This window comes from Aspergillus campestris, assembly GCF_002847485.1.
Source record: "Aspergillus campestris IBT 28561 chromosome Unknown P168scaffold_9, whole genome shotgun sequence".
Taxonomy (NCBI): Eukaryota; Fungi; Ascomycota; class Eurotiomycetes; order Eurotiales; family Aspergillaceae; genus Aspergillus; species Aspergillus campestris.
The window spans coordinates 861,140-874,595 of NW_020194344.1; the positions used below are offsets into that span (position 1 = coordinate 861,140).

The 13,456-nt window shown below is 51.4% G+C and overlaps 3 protein-coding genes across 3 annotated transcripts; 2 read left to right on the forward strand and 1 right to left on the reverse strand.

Annotated features, from left to right (window-relative positions):
- The first annotated feature begins 1,619 nt into the window (after positions 1-1,619).
- On the forward strand, positions 1,620-4,615 carry P168DRAFT_291804 (uncharacterized protein). The gene has a single exon (XM_024837476.1). It carries the CDS (start codon positions 2,103-2,105, stop codon positions 4,278-4,280), a length of 2,178 nt encoding a protein of 725 aa, XP_024691256.1. The 5' UTR covers positions 1,620-2,102; the 3' UTR covers positions 4,281-4,615.
- An 866-nt stretch (positions 4,616-5,481) lies between these two features.
- P168DRAFT_311986 (RMD1 family protein) lies at positions 5,482-8,260 on the forward strand. Its single transcript, XM_024839541.1, has 4 exons — positions 5,482-5,846; positions 5,898-7,437; positions 7,492-7,677; positions 7,757-8,260. Exons 1-4 carry the CDS (start codon positions 5,796-5,798, stop codon positions 7,984-7,986), a joined length of 2,007 nt encoding a protein of 668 aa, XP_024691257.1. The 5' UTR covers positions 5,482-5,795; the 3' UTR covers positions 7,987-8,260.
- A 1,413-nt stretch (positions 8,261-9,673) lies between these two features.
- On the reverse strand, positions 9,674-11,094 carry P168DRAFT_298397 (putative C2H2 finger domain protein; the record flags this gene model as incomplete). Its single annotated transcript, XM_024838263.1, has 4 exons — positions 9,674-10,447; positions 10,497-10,636; positions 10,690-10,769; positions 10,826-11,094. 4 exons carry the CDS (start codon positions 11,092-11,094, stop codon positions 9,674-9,676), a joined length of 1,263 nt encoding a protein of 420 aa, XP_024691258.1.
- Between the last annotated feature and the right edge of the window lie 2,362 nt (positions 11,095-13,456).

Below are 13,456 nucleotides of genomic sequence, written 5' to 3' on the forward strand. Positions count from 1 at the left end.
TTTCATTCCCTAATTCTCACCCATAACCAGTTAATACTAGACATGTGAACAGCACATACCCCGAGTTATCCTGTTATAATCCCTGGTAACATTGCCACAGTCAGGAGATCAGTATAGTCTCCTACAGAGTATATAATAATGTGATGGGATGGTAGGAGGGTTCCACCATTCCTACCATCCGCGGTAGTGGTGGGGGCAAGACATGGCCATGGCGTCGGATGAACAATTGCAGTCAGGGCTGTATCACCTGGTTCGGACGGGGGACAGTTACAGTTCTGTGTAATTTACAAGACCCCTAGTTAGTATCCGTACCTAGTTAGTAGTTAGTGGCTAGTGCCCTGGAAACCAACCCGCCCCGGGTGAATGCCGCCGGAGCGAGAAGCGAGTGGTTATAAATGGATCTTCAAAGGAAAACTAAAACCAAAACGACAACCCAAAACCGAAAGAGAAAACAAAAACAGAAAGCGTACCTCGGGTGTGACAATATCCCCTGGACAATCGGATTCCAGAAATGATAGAGTACAAAGGACGGGATGATACATCTAAAACGAAGAAGAAACGCGGTCCATGGTTTCGATTCACCGTGTTGTCTCCGATCGATTGTAAGGTTGGTAGGGATTAGAATGTAGGTAAGTAAGTAAGTTGTTCCAGAACTCGAATGATTTGTGACGGCATCTTCACCCGTGATTCAACATGGCGCTGGGTAACCTTAGGCCAAAGGGGAGGGAAATAAAATACCCCATGATACTGCGTAATCTATACGGCTACGCCCCGTCTTGACTCTTGAGGCTGGCGTTGTCAGTTGTCACAGCAGAGCAGCTCGTCCAGCGTCGAACTGGGTCAACTGAATCATACAATAATACGTCTACTTATACTAGCGGTCGTACTATCTTCTCTCCTTCCTATTCTTATTCGTCCTGCCCGTCTGATTATTCTTCCGAATAATACTAATCAATATGATCATATAATAATAATAATAATAATAATATAATGATGATAATCATAATGTTAAAAGTAATGAAATAAGACAATAAAATCAAAGAATAAAATAAACTAAAAATACAATAAAGAAAATCACGTATATTAGTAGCGTGGATGGATCGACGCTTCTTAATACTTGTTGATATGGACTTCTCACCCTGCCACACCTTGGGCCCTGACTCCAATATCCCATTCTATGATAGGGGTACTCGAGTGGCGACCAGCACGGAGTCAACTGTTCAAGGTTAAATGGGTAGGAGGGTTCGTGACGGATAGTCAGCACGGGAGGGAAGAGGGAATCTGCAGGACTCCGGCGTTGGGGAAATGGATAGATTAATTAATTACCTACCCACCATCAGAACAAGTCAGGATGAAGAAGAAGATAATAAATCATGATTATAACATTATAACATTATAATATAATATAATATAATTATCCGGGCCAATTTGACAAACTAAACTACACTTTCTCCTACCTAACGACAAACTAAAGTTCGGCGGGTCTGACAACTGACCCAGAAAAGGTACGCCGAACGATACCATACCGCCTCTCCCCACTCGCCTTGGTTGTCTTTCCCCGTCGCTCTCTTTCTCTCACTGTACCCGGTGGTAAGCCTCTCTCTCCGCTCCAAGGTCGCCTTACTGTTGAATCCCGGTTCCTTGAGCATCATCTCATCTCATCTCTCTCGCCCTCTTCCTCTTCCTCCTCCTCTTTTCCTTTCTCTCTTTCTCCCACACTCTTTTCTTCTCCCTTCCCTCTTCCAAATATTCCCACTTCTTCTCTCTCTTTTCCCATCACTTTCTTTACTACCACTGTCTCGGATCTGTTTCTCAGAACCCCAGCCCTTCTGCCATGGGCGTTGGTGGTCAAGCTCCGTTTGCCTTTGTCCTTGCAATCTGCTCTCCACTCGCTCTTCTGTTCTCTCGTGCTTGATCTGATGGAGTGTTTGGACTCGTCGGATCATTCTGTTGGCCACTGACCTGCAGCTTCCACGCTGCTGTCCGTCCTTGTTCCGGACCTCCAAACACCCACCCCAATTTCGAAACCCCCGACATTCAGACACTGTCTTGCCTCTTTCACGCCCCAGGGATTTGTCCCTCCTCATTGTCCCCCATCCGCCATGCCGGCCATGGACATTCCCGAGACCGGGCTGTCTCTCTGCAGAGACGGCCCCGGGAACGATCCTACGGTCAAACCAACCCAGATCATGCGTCTGAACCTTGCCCAGAGCACCCTCGACGACATCATACAAAGCCTCCGCCACGACCAGTCCGCTCGAATCCGTCTGGGAAAACACCAAACCCTCTATTACGGTTCCAAATCTCAATCCTTCCGCTCCTCCCCGTCGACGCACCGATCCGAGGTCTACTGCGGGAGCTCCGCTGACAAAGAGAACCTATACTTCACGGGGGTCCTGAGCCACAGCTTGGAGGTGCAAAAGGCCAAGGAGGCCACCGCGGCCACGGACCAGGCCTTGGCCAATCTCGAGCAGAGCTTGAATGCCTTTGAAAGAGGGAAGGAATCGAAGAAAACACACATTATCACAAGCGTGGAGGAGCTGAGGGCCCTAAAGACGGGTGACAGCCGGTCCAGTACCGGCCGCCAGGCCGCTCTCTTGGCCCGCATGCCCTCAACCAAGGTGGAATTGGAGAAAGATCGGCTTCTGAAAACCAACGTCAATCGTTCTTTGCCCTCGAGCCCGGCACTGGGCGGAAGCCGGTCCCCTGCCTCCGTCCCTCCCCTGACATCTACCTCCGCCCCGGCCTCCCAGAACAAAGACCGACTCCGCCTCGACGCCCTCCGAGTACCCTTCATACACCTCCTTGCCGTCCGAGCTGTCTCGGCCAAGTTCCTCTCACGACAGACCCGCTCCTCCCTCGAAGACTGCACCACGTTGGCCCGCAAATATGGCACCGAGAACCGCATCAACCCGGAGAAGTTTGATCTGAGGGATAAAATATACAGGGAATTGGACGTATGGGGTTTTCCCTATCCGTCTCAGGAAGACCGGCAGGAGGCTATCGAGAATGCTATCTCGGCGTTTGATCGGATGCGAATCTCTCGCTCCGACAAGCTGTGGCAGACTCTCCTTCCCAAGGAGGAGCGTGGCAAGGGCAAATGCTTGTCGCGCCTCGACTTGCGGACGGGCCCCATCAAGAAACCTCTTACTCCGCGCATACAAGTGCAAAGCCCCGATGGCGCCGGTAAAGATGGGTACGGAACCGGCCACGAGACGGACCGAGCCAGCAGGAATGGCTTGACTCCCCAGGCGGGCGAACCCACGTCGGCCCCCAAGTCCACCGTGACTACGCAGAAGAAAAAAGCAGCCGAGAAAGATATCTCTAAGAAGCCCCCTGCGAAGCCCAAGGCTGCAACCAACAGTACATTGACTGGGCGTGTGACGAAGAAGGCCGAGCGGAAGCCTACGGCCAAGCCGGATGGGAAGTTCAAGTCGTCGGAATATGTCCAGGATTCGGACGAAGACGACATGGACATGCCTGATGCCCCGGTTCCAGAGAAGCCAAAACCCCAGAAGGCAGCACCGCCGGCCAAACCGGCTAGCAAGCAGCCCAAGCCGTCCGCCCCTCGTGAAACCTCCCATGCACCCACGCCCAAAGTGGATCCCCCTCGGAATCCGCCCGCGAAGGTCGAGGCATCTTCGCACGCCCCTCCGAAGCCATTGGCCTCCAAGAAGCTCCCGTCGTCCCAACCGGCCCACCCGAAGTCTCCGCAGAAACCGTCCTCGGTCGTTTCATCCCCACGGACCAACAATTCCTCCGACACCCAGAACCGCAGCCGTTCTTCGAGCCAGAACAACTCGTCGAGCTCTTCGTCTTCTCCGCTCATCACACAGCTGGCGAAGCCGAGTCGAGCTTCGGCTGTGGGTCCGGTGTCCCGGAAACCGATCAAACCGAATGGGATCGTCAAATCGACGGAGATCGCCAACCCTCTTAAACGTAAAGCGGAATTGGAGCGGACTTCGATAACTCCACAGTTGGCGGGGCGCACCACGGGAGACCTGGAGCACAAACGGCGCCGGGCGGTTAGCACCTCCAGCGGCAGCACGGGGAGTGCGTCGCCGCCTCTCAGCCGCGAGATTCTCCGCCAGCAGTTGCGCGAGAAATCGCAGAAGTTCAAGCAGTACTACGCCAAATATCGCACGTTACACGGTGCACTGGCATCGCAGGCCGATCCGCCTCGGGCGGACCTGGACCGGCTCCAACGACAGCACACCCGGTTGCAGCGGATGAAGAAGGAGATTTGGGACGAGGATCGACGGCTCCGTGATGGGCTGTGATTTCCACCATGGTCGTCAGTCCACGGCAATCCATTGGGAGCCCGGATGTTTACAGGACGGGTGTTCCACTTGCATATGGGATGGTTGATTTACGTTTTCTAGCATGACGAAGCCGAGTGTGGACATCGCTTCGAGGAGTTAGCGTTGCACAGCCTTATTCTTTTTATTATCGTTTCTTTCTATCATTTCTTTTTGTTTTTTGACGATTTCCCTTATACCTTTCCTTTGTTCCCTCCATCAGCCACATGTTTTTGATTCTTGGCAATTTGCATACATTACCATCGTTGTATTGATTAGTAGCCATGGTTGCTTATAATTGGATGTATAGAGAAGTGTCGGCATGCAAGGAAGCCCCTAAACTAGGTAGTCTCCTGCAAGGAGACATCAATCGGGAAACTCAAATCTAAAATACTTCCGCCCATTCCAGTGAGATTTTCCGTTGCGTCCCGTGTGTTAGACCAGGGAAGATAGATTAAGGACGGGACGGAGAAGGCCATCTCTTTCCTAATTGCATCCCTCACGGAGACGGTCTCCGAGCAGAGTTAGGGTAGTAGGGTATGTAGCGGACACTACGGAGTAAGTAAGGTACATAGGTAGTTTAGTTTACCCCTCTTACTGTAGGTGTGGCCGATGGGCGGCGAGCGACCGGCCGGCGAGTGGGCTGGTATTTCTGACCCACGCCCCACCAGGCCACTTGACAACGTCCATTAGGGAAGGACACCGGTAATTTGTTCAAGTTATATACTTATGACAATAAGATTATATATTTATGACAATAAGATCAAGTTTAATCTATTTATACTTTCTGTATACTCTTTGTACACCCCGACCCTGACACCCATTTTAACAATAGAGAGTGTGACAATACTAAATCAGTCAAGTGAACGGTAAGGTAAGTAAGCAAGCAAGTAAGTTACCCCAGATGATGAACACACTAGCCTCAACGCGGTCTAGACGCGTCGGCCCGCACGTGGCCGGCCGAATCGTCTTGAATCATATTACAGCTGGGTTACCATACCGGGTGGTATGGATGTATTGGCTGTATGGTGGTACGGTATTGGTTTTTTTCCGACGACGTCATTTTTGGGGAGTTGGGCTAGGCTGGAATAGGTTAGGGTTGGTTGCGGCGGTGGGAGGAAAGAGGCTCTCGGGAGAGCTAGAGTTCGTCTGGCGGTTCGTTTTATCGTTTATCGTTTGTGTCTGCTGGTGGTTGTTAGACTTTGACTGTCTAGTTGTTCATTGGTTTTTCAGAAGAAAGACGAGTGGGATATTTTTGATTGTTGAGATTGATATTGCCATTCTCTGCTTTACGTCCGTATTGAGGACGAGAGTCATGGGTCTTTTCTGATCTGGACTTTGATTCTGGTACAACGACCAACCACTGAGGTTCAGGTCGTTATCTATTCTATCGACATCCAGGGTAATTGGGGTTGATTCACTCGGTTATCTTGAGAGTACGAAGGTGGAATACTCAATTGTGCGCCTGAGCAGAATTAAGATTACCTGAGCTCGACAATGGCGCCCGCAAAAGGACGAGTGCCGAGCCAGCGAAGTCCCCATGTCCTGGTGAGCTCTCACAAACCTCACACCATCCCCCAACCCTACTGACAGTCGCAGGTGACCGACTCGCGCGACCAGCAACAAGCCGCTCAACCCCGCCGCCGCCGTTCCCCATCCACCCGCCTCATCACCGTCGACAATGTCCTCCAATACTCCTCCGACGTGCCCTCCATGCAGCAGCGCCATCCCCCCGACACCCCGCGGAGTCGCCCCCGCTCGCGCCTCGGCGGCGGCCTGATAGGAGCGACCGGTGCCGTCCCCGGCGCAGGTGCTGCTGGCGGCGGTAGTGCAGTGGGCACGGCAGCGACAATGGGCCGTCTGGCGGCGCAACCGCGTCTACCTCCGCGGACGACGAAAGTCAGCGAGAAGCTGGTGCTTCTGCCGGAGGCGGAGGGGGTGGAGCGGAAGATGCCGAGCGATGAGGACGACGAGGAGGAGGATGAGGAGGCCGTGGACGAAGAGCTGGTTTTGAGAGTTGCTCGGGAGAAGAATGTGGATCCTGAGGCTGTTAGGCAGCAATTGCTGGTGCAGAGGAAGCTCGCGGGCGACTTTGGCGTCGATAATGAGATCGCTCCGCTGTTGGCTGAGGAGGAGCTGTTGCGGCGGAGGAAGGTCGCGCCTGAGAAGGCGAAGAGTTATGCGGAGCGGTTGCCGAAGGCAAGGCGCGCGGAGAAACTCGCTCGTGTGACGGCTTATTGCACGGCGCAGGCTTATAAGATGAGTTCGCTGTCGGCGTTTGTGAAGGATCGACATGGGGGCCGGACGAAGCTGTATGATGATTGTTTGTATACGGCGTACCATTTGCCTCTGTTGCCTGGGGATGACGGCTACCGGTTGAGGAGCAGTCCGATTGTGAAGAAACCTGGGGGTAAGTCTTTACTTGATGAGGAAATCGAGCGGAATGAGCTGCGCGATTACCACGACTATGACATGGAGTCGGAGGAGCACTCGGTTGTGGGGGGTCGTGGGGAGCATGGGGAGCACGGAGAGCACGGAGAGCACGGCTCGCCACACCAGCAAGGATCCGGCGAACTACACCATCATTACGGGGAAGATCACAACGGTGACGCAGAGAGGAGAGCAACCCCCGAGAATGACCAGAGTCGTGGCCAGCAGTTACAGTCAGCCGCGGCACGACTGCCCTACAACGTGGCCGAGATGTTCGTGTTCAGCTACGGCGTTGTCGTCTTCTGGAACTTCACCGAGAAGCAAGAGAAGGATCTGCTGGCCGATCTGGCATTCGCGACGTCGTCCGCCACAGGTTCTCCCATGCCGCTGGCCACGATGCCCCTACAAGAGGAGGACTTCGAGACCGAAGAATTCCACTTCGAATACTCGACCGAGATCTCGCGGCCCCGCGTCTACAACGACATGATCACCCTGCGCAGCGGCGACCACATGATCAAGCTGGCCATCAGCCACGGCATCTCGCAGAGCACGAAACTCTGCTTCTTCGAAGAAGTCATGGCGCGCCAGATGAGCGAAGCCAAGGACGTTCCGCGCCGACTCGCCATGACAGGCAAACTGGGCATGAAGCGGGAGGAAGTCTTTCGCATTTTAGGACGGCTGTTCAAGAGCAGAGTCGAGGTCAACCTTTGTAAGTCTTGCCCCCGTGAATGAATTTTCCAATCACAATACTAATACCGCGCAGCATCCAACATGCTCGACGTCCCCAACTTCTTCTGGGAAAGCGAACCAACCCTCTACCCCCTGTACATCGCAGTCCGCGAATACCTCGAAATCAAGCCCCGAATCCAAGTCCTCAACGAACGATGCCGCGTCTTCCTCGATCTAGCCGAGATACTCTCCGACTCAATAGCAGACAACCGGACCTCTCGTGAGTTTCCCTCCTCCCCCATTTGAATAGCCCCAACCCAAAACCCACCACAATCAACCAAACTAACTGACTTCGCCAGACCAAACATGGATCATCATCGTCCTCATCCTCATCTCCATCGTAGTCACCATCTCAGAAGTCTTCCTCCGCTTCGGCCTCCTCTCCTCAGGAAAAGGCGCCGCTGCGCCTGCCTCCGTCGCAGGGACGCTGGTCGCCCGCGCGCTAGGCCGCTCCCAGCCGCAGCTTTCGCCGGTTGTGTGTGATTGTCAGTGTCCGGCTGGGTTGAATACTAGCGGTGTACCTTATTAACCTCCCCTTCCGTCTGAAACCCGTTCACAATTCTTTATCTCTACTATAACCGTCATCGTTGTCATCATCATCATCATCAACCAGTACATCAGACTATCTATTCATTTCTTATTCACCTCACAAGGGAAAAACAGGAGGAACCATTCAAAAGAACTCACAGTATGGTGCATGGCGTCCGGGATGGGTCTGCTTTCTTATTTGCTTTTCCTTCCATCTGTTTTCATTCCCGGATCTTGTTTTTTTAAACGTTAACATAGTCAAGGTATCATTCATTCATTTATTCTAATTCTCTTTCTCGGTTCCCTCCATCCATGGAACATTCTCATTCCCCCTTGTAATGTAGCAGTATGTGAATCAATTGATTCCCGCATATAACCTACAATCCCCAATCTTCAGTCCCAATTTCCAACTTTCCATCCATCTTCGTAACGTAGTCAGAAAGGTTAGGAAGACATCTGAGACATGATGGTACACAGACAGACAGACAGACAGACATACAGATAGACAGACCATGTATGTATGTGTGCAGGAGGCCCTCCCCTCCTCCCCTCCCACCAAGACCATCGACGGGTCAAGAATGGATGGTTTTATAGACTAAAGAAAATACTCCATATTCTCTTTGCTTCCAAGGTTCACCCATCCCATCCGTATCCATCAATCAATCTATTTATCTTTGTGCCGTGGAAATAATTAGTCAGTAAGTAGATGGCGGTTTTAAGGTCTCTCCTATTTATCTTTCGATTTATCTATTCATCAGTCTGTCTGTCTGTCTGTCTGACTGGCTGTCTAAATGTCTTTGAATCATCTATCTCAATAGTACAGGTCAAGGGCGCGAAGATATCAACAAGAGAGAGGGAAAAAAAATCAGTTACAGAATTAGAAGATCTGGTATATGACGATACGGTATATATATGGTATAAACACACTTCCATAACAAAGGAAAAGAAAAAGGAAAGGAAAAGAAAAGAAAAGAGAAGGGGGAAAGATAGAAAAAAGACAAGCTGAAGAAATAGATATAGATGGATATGCAATATTAGACAAGTATAGGTGCAAGTGCAATACACAATATTAGATATAGGTGATATGATATAATATAATGCAGGGGTAACAAAACAGACAAACAAGATTAACACAGAAAAAGATCAAATCAAGTCAAATCAAACAATGGTAGATGATAAATGCACAGTAGGGGGGAAAGAAAAGAAAGAAAGAAAACGACCAAGACCCAGATTTCCCATTTTGTTATCCCACCCCTTCCAATATATCCATGAACTAACCCAACCAACCGTGTGTCCCCGGTTCCCACTCTATCTATATATGTGTAAAGATGCTTTCTTTCGTCCTTGGTCGTGTCGTGCATTAGGGGAATGAAATGGGAGAAATAACAGAGGGGAAAGATGAAGCAAAATTCAAACCAAAAGCTCAGATCAAACAAACACAGGGAAGATAACAAAAAGAGAAAAGCTCGCTCGGACTCCTTCCTGCACGCTTGCAACCCAGGAAATGCTATGATGGTGGCATGTTGGATAACCAGTGATGAAGTAACGACAGAATAATGGAAAGTGACCAGATGCTATGCAGGATAAACAACAGAACATGAAGAGAAACAATCGGGGAAAGAACAAAGGAGATTGTGGAATAAATATTGATCTTGGTAGGACCCAAGAGATGTGATCAAGTCGAGTCTCTAGACGGGCGTAGACCACGGGCTTTCGCCCAGTCGGGGCCTCATCTCGTAGTTCTCGGGCTCGGTGCTGGTAGGCCGTCGGATCGTGGAGTTGGGAAAGTACATGTGAGGAGGCATCGAGCTCGCATACGTCGATCCGCCCGAATCCGGGTACGGCGCGTAGTCATTCGCGGATCCCGGAGAAGGGATGCTCCCGTGCGACGGGGACGCCCAGCCCAGACTGGTCATGTGCGGGCTTCCGCTGACGCTGTTCGGCCGGTGGTCGTTGTTGGCAGGCGGCTCCAGAGGCTGCGGCGGAGCGTAGGCACTCGGATGCGAGGTCATGGACGGTCGAGGGTGCGGGTTACTGTAGGTGGACAGCGAGGGCGATGTAGCCGTGGGGGAGGCTCGCGGACTGGGTTGAACAAAATCGCCGCGAACATGAGGCGGGATCGATCCGTTCCCCATGTAGTAATCTTGGCGAGGCATGTTCAACGGTGGAAGCTCGCCACCCGGCGAGATAGGATGGTGTGCCGGTGACGGGGTGGAATGAACCGAGTCGGTGTCGGGGAACATGCTATCTCCCGGCATCCTTCCCCTCTCCTTGTTTTGTCGCAGATTGGCTTCCGTCTCTGCGGCGGCTTCTTCGATAGTGCCCGTGTGGTGGTTTTGATGGCGCGTCAAGGTAGTGCGACGCGTGAAGGTCTTTTGGCAATTCGCATACGGGCATTTGTACGGCCGCTTGCCCGAGTGGATCCTGCGGTGTCGAGCCAGGGAAGACGAATCGCTGAAGGGCTGGATGGGTCAGTACGGTGATAGAATAGAGGAACGGACATCAACATACCTTGCCACATCTTTCACACATGTGCGGCTTTTCGCCCGTGTGGACACGCGAGTGTACCGTCAAGGCGGAGCGCTGGATGAACTGCTTCCCACAGCCTGGCCAATCACAAGCATGCGGCCTGACGCCGGTGTGGATTCGTTCTGGGAACAAGTTAGATACAAAATGTCAATGAACACACTTCTCAGCTACGTACCATGACGGGCAAGGTCGCTGCGGCGGGCAAACCCTTTGTTGCAGGTCGAGCAGTGGAATGTCTTGGGAGGAGGCTCGGTCCTGCCCGGAGCACCGTTGGAAAGCTGGGCCGTTGTCGCATACCCCCCGGGAGATACGGGTTCTGCAGAAGCGGCAATGCGGGGGTCTGATGGGGTTGCGAGTAGCGCATGTCTTGCTGCATACCGGACACCTGACCGAGGGGCGCATGGGGCGGATACGACAGGACCGGCTGATCGCCAGATTCCGAGATCCCGGGCTCCGGTTTCATTTTGGGCGAGTTGTTCTCCAGGCTATGGTTTGACACAAACTGTTGTTGGTCAAATGGTGATTCTCCGGCAACCATAGCGGTAGAACCTTTTCTGTTCAAGATGGTTGTGATGTCCATGACCCAACCCAGCAGCAAGCGGAAACAGGGGTGTCAGGAATGATTTGGGATTCAGTTGAGGAATGGTTCAGACGCGGAGCCGCAGGATATTCTCCCAAGAGTGTCACAGCGGTGGGGGAGGTCCTCTGAAAACCGAGAATGCGGGAAACTGAGCCAAGGCCTCGCGAGGTTGACTGGAAGCACCCCGTTCAGTTGAGCGACAAACAACCACTGTTTGTCGGCAATCAGGGGTCCAAGCTCTTGATCGATTCCGAATCACACAACGTCCGTGTTCCTCCGCAAGTCGCGACTCAGTTTGGGGTGTATGGGCGGATAGGTGCAGGGTCAGGGACCGAAAGCTCTCCGATGGCGATCCGAAGCAAATTCTATTCGCAGTGCGCTAGATTCGAGCTGTCGGACCGTCGCGCAGTTGCTTGTACCGGTTCCAACCCAGACCAACGCAGTCGTTCTCGATTTGATCGGTGATGTCAGCGGCTCAGGCGGTCGTATCGATGGTTCCTTATGGACTAAAGATATCATCGCATTAGCAAGTTGCGCCGAGGTAATAGCAATAGCCCGCGGTAGGCCCCCGCGCCCCGACAGAGCTGGAATCTTCCACCACGCTGGAAAGCGAGGGTGGGATTTCAGCGCATCCGACGAACATCTGCGCAGGGAACTTAAGCGCGATTTGGTCCCCGCGCAAAACTCGAGGCAGTCATGTTTCACACCAAATGAGGGAACACAAACCAGAGAGTACGGGGGCGTTGAGGAAAAATGCGCCACGGGAGCCGACCAGCGGGGGAGGTGGTAAACACGCAAACACTTACCAAGAACCGGGAACCGTTTAGGCCTATCAAATCTTGGACGAGAAAGCTCACAGTCGAGGATTGCGGGGAGATCAGGAAGCGTGCGCAAAGTCGCTATTCCCAGCGTTCGGTGGTGGTGGGCAGATGGTAGTCAAAAAGTCGCAATTCTAAGGAAGCAAATGAAAGCTTGACGGGGAGGTAAGTAATTGAAAGAAAACGGACGGTAAGAGGAGGCTGTGATAGACAAAAAAAAAAGGAAAGGAAGAGTGGGGGGGGATCAGTCCCGAACCACGTGTTTTGAAATGACGACGAACAGGGGGGATAAGGGAGAGATGGGAGTAGCAGCAGTAGAGGCAAGACAAACACAAAAGCCAGCGCAGAAGGAGAGGAAGATGAGGCTTGAGATAGATGAATGAGGGAGATGATGATGACGACGTGACCAGGGAAAAAGCGATTCGGAGGTTTTGTTGGCGGAAATGCAGTCAGTACGGGAAGACCTACAGTCGGGTAACTTTGTCACAGCCGGTATTGATACAGCTCAGGTTTCCGTGGCTGTTTAAGAGAGTATAGAAGAGAGAGATATAAGGATGAGATGTAGAAGATGAAGAAAAAGAAGAAGAAGAAGAGAGACCGTTGGAGTATGAGTCCTATGTATGGAAGACCATGGGGATTTTTTAAAATTAAAAAAGATTATAATTAGTATCCAGGCACTCCGGTGGTCTTATTACTGGGCCTCACTAGTTAGTAGTTGGACAATACTAAACCACCTTTTCCCACGTTTCCACTTCAAAGTCCACCAACAACGGACTAGTATGATACGAATACCGAACTAAATGATGAAAGATGGAAGAATCCCATCATTAATTAATTCAGTCGGTGATTCCCCACCTCCTTCTCTCTTTCCCCCGTAGAAGGACGCTGGCGGCACCAGAAGGTCACCGTCAGCAACACCTCGGCTCCACCGCGTGGCTTTCCCCGTCCCTTTGGCCGTGCTCCTGGATGGTGGGTACGTGCCGATCTATATTATTCTTTTCTTCTTCTTCTTTTTACGACGACTAATGGGATGATTTTGATAATTATAATATATAAGATCAGGGACCAGGAGTCAGGATATGACGCAAGAAGGGGTAAGAACCATTCAGCATCTCGGATATCAATCATAGCCAAGCCCGACTTCCCCAGAACCTGGAACCACGTTATCTTATCCTCCTATTCTGTCTATTCTTTTCTCTGCTTCCTTGAATTCCTGTCATTCTTAGTTTATAACCATTGATTTGTTATAAATAATAGTATTGAATGTTCACGGAATATTCCATCTACTACTAAAAATGGTATAGACTCAGTATTCATCGTGCGACATTCCACCGCTCTTCTGTCACCCACCTGAATCAGGTATCGGTCCCTGAACGGTCAATCAGGATGGTCGATGGGGTGATTTAGCCCCATAAAATGACCTCAGGGGAAGACACCGCTGCAAATCCTTTACACAAACTGTCTGACCAAAGGGGTTTTGTTAAAATAATAATAATAAAATAAATATAGAATAAATAAGTAACCCTTATGTGTGCATGACCCCT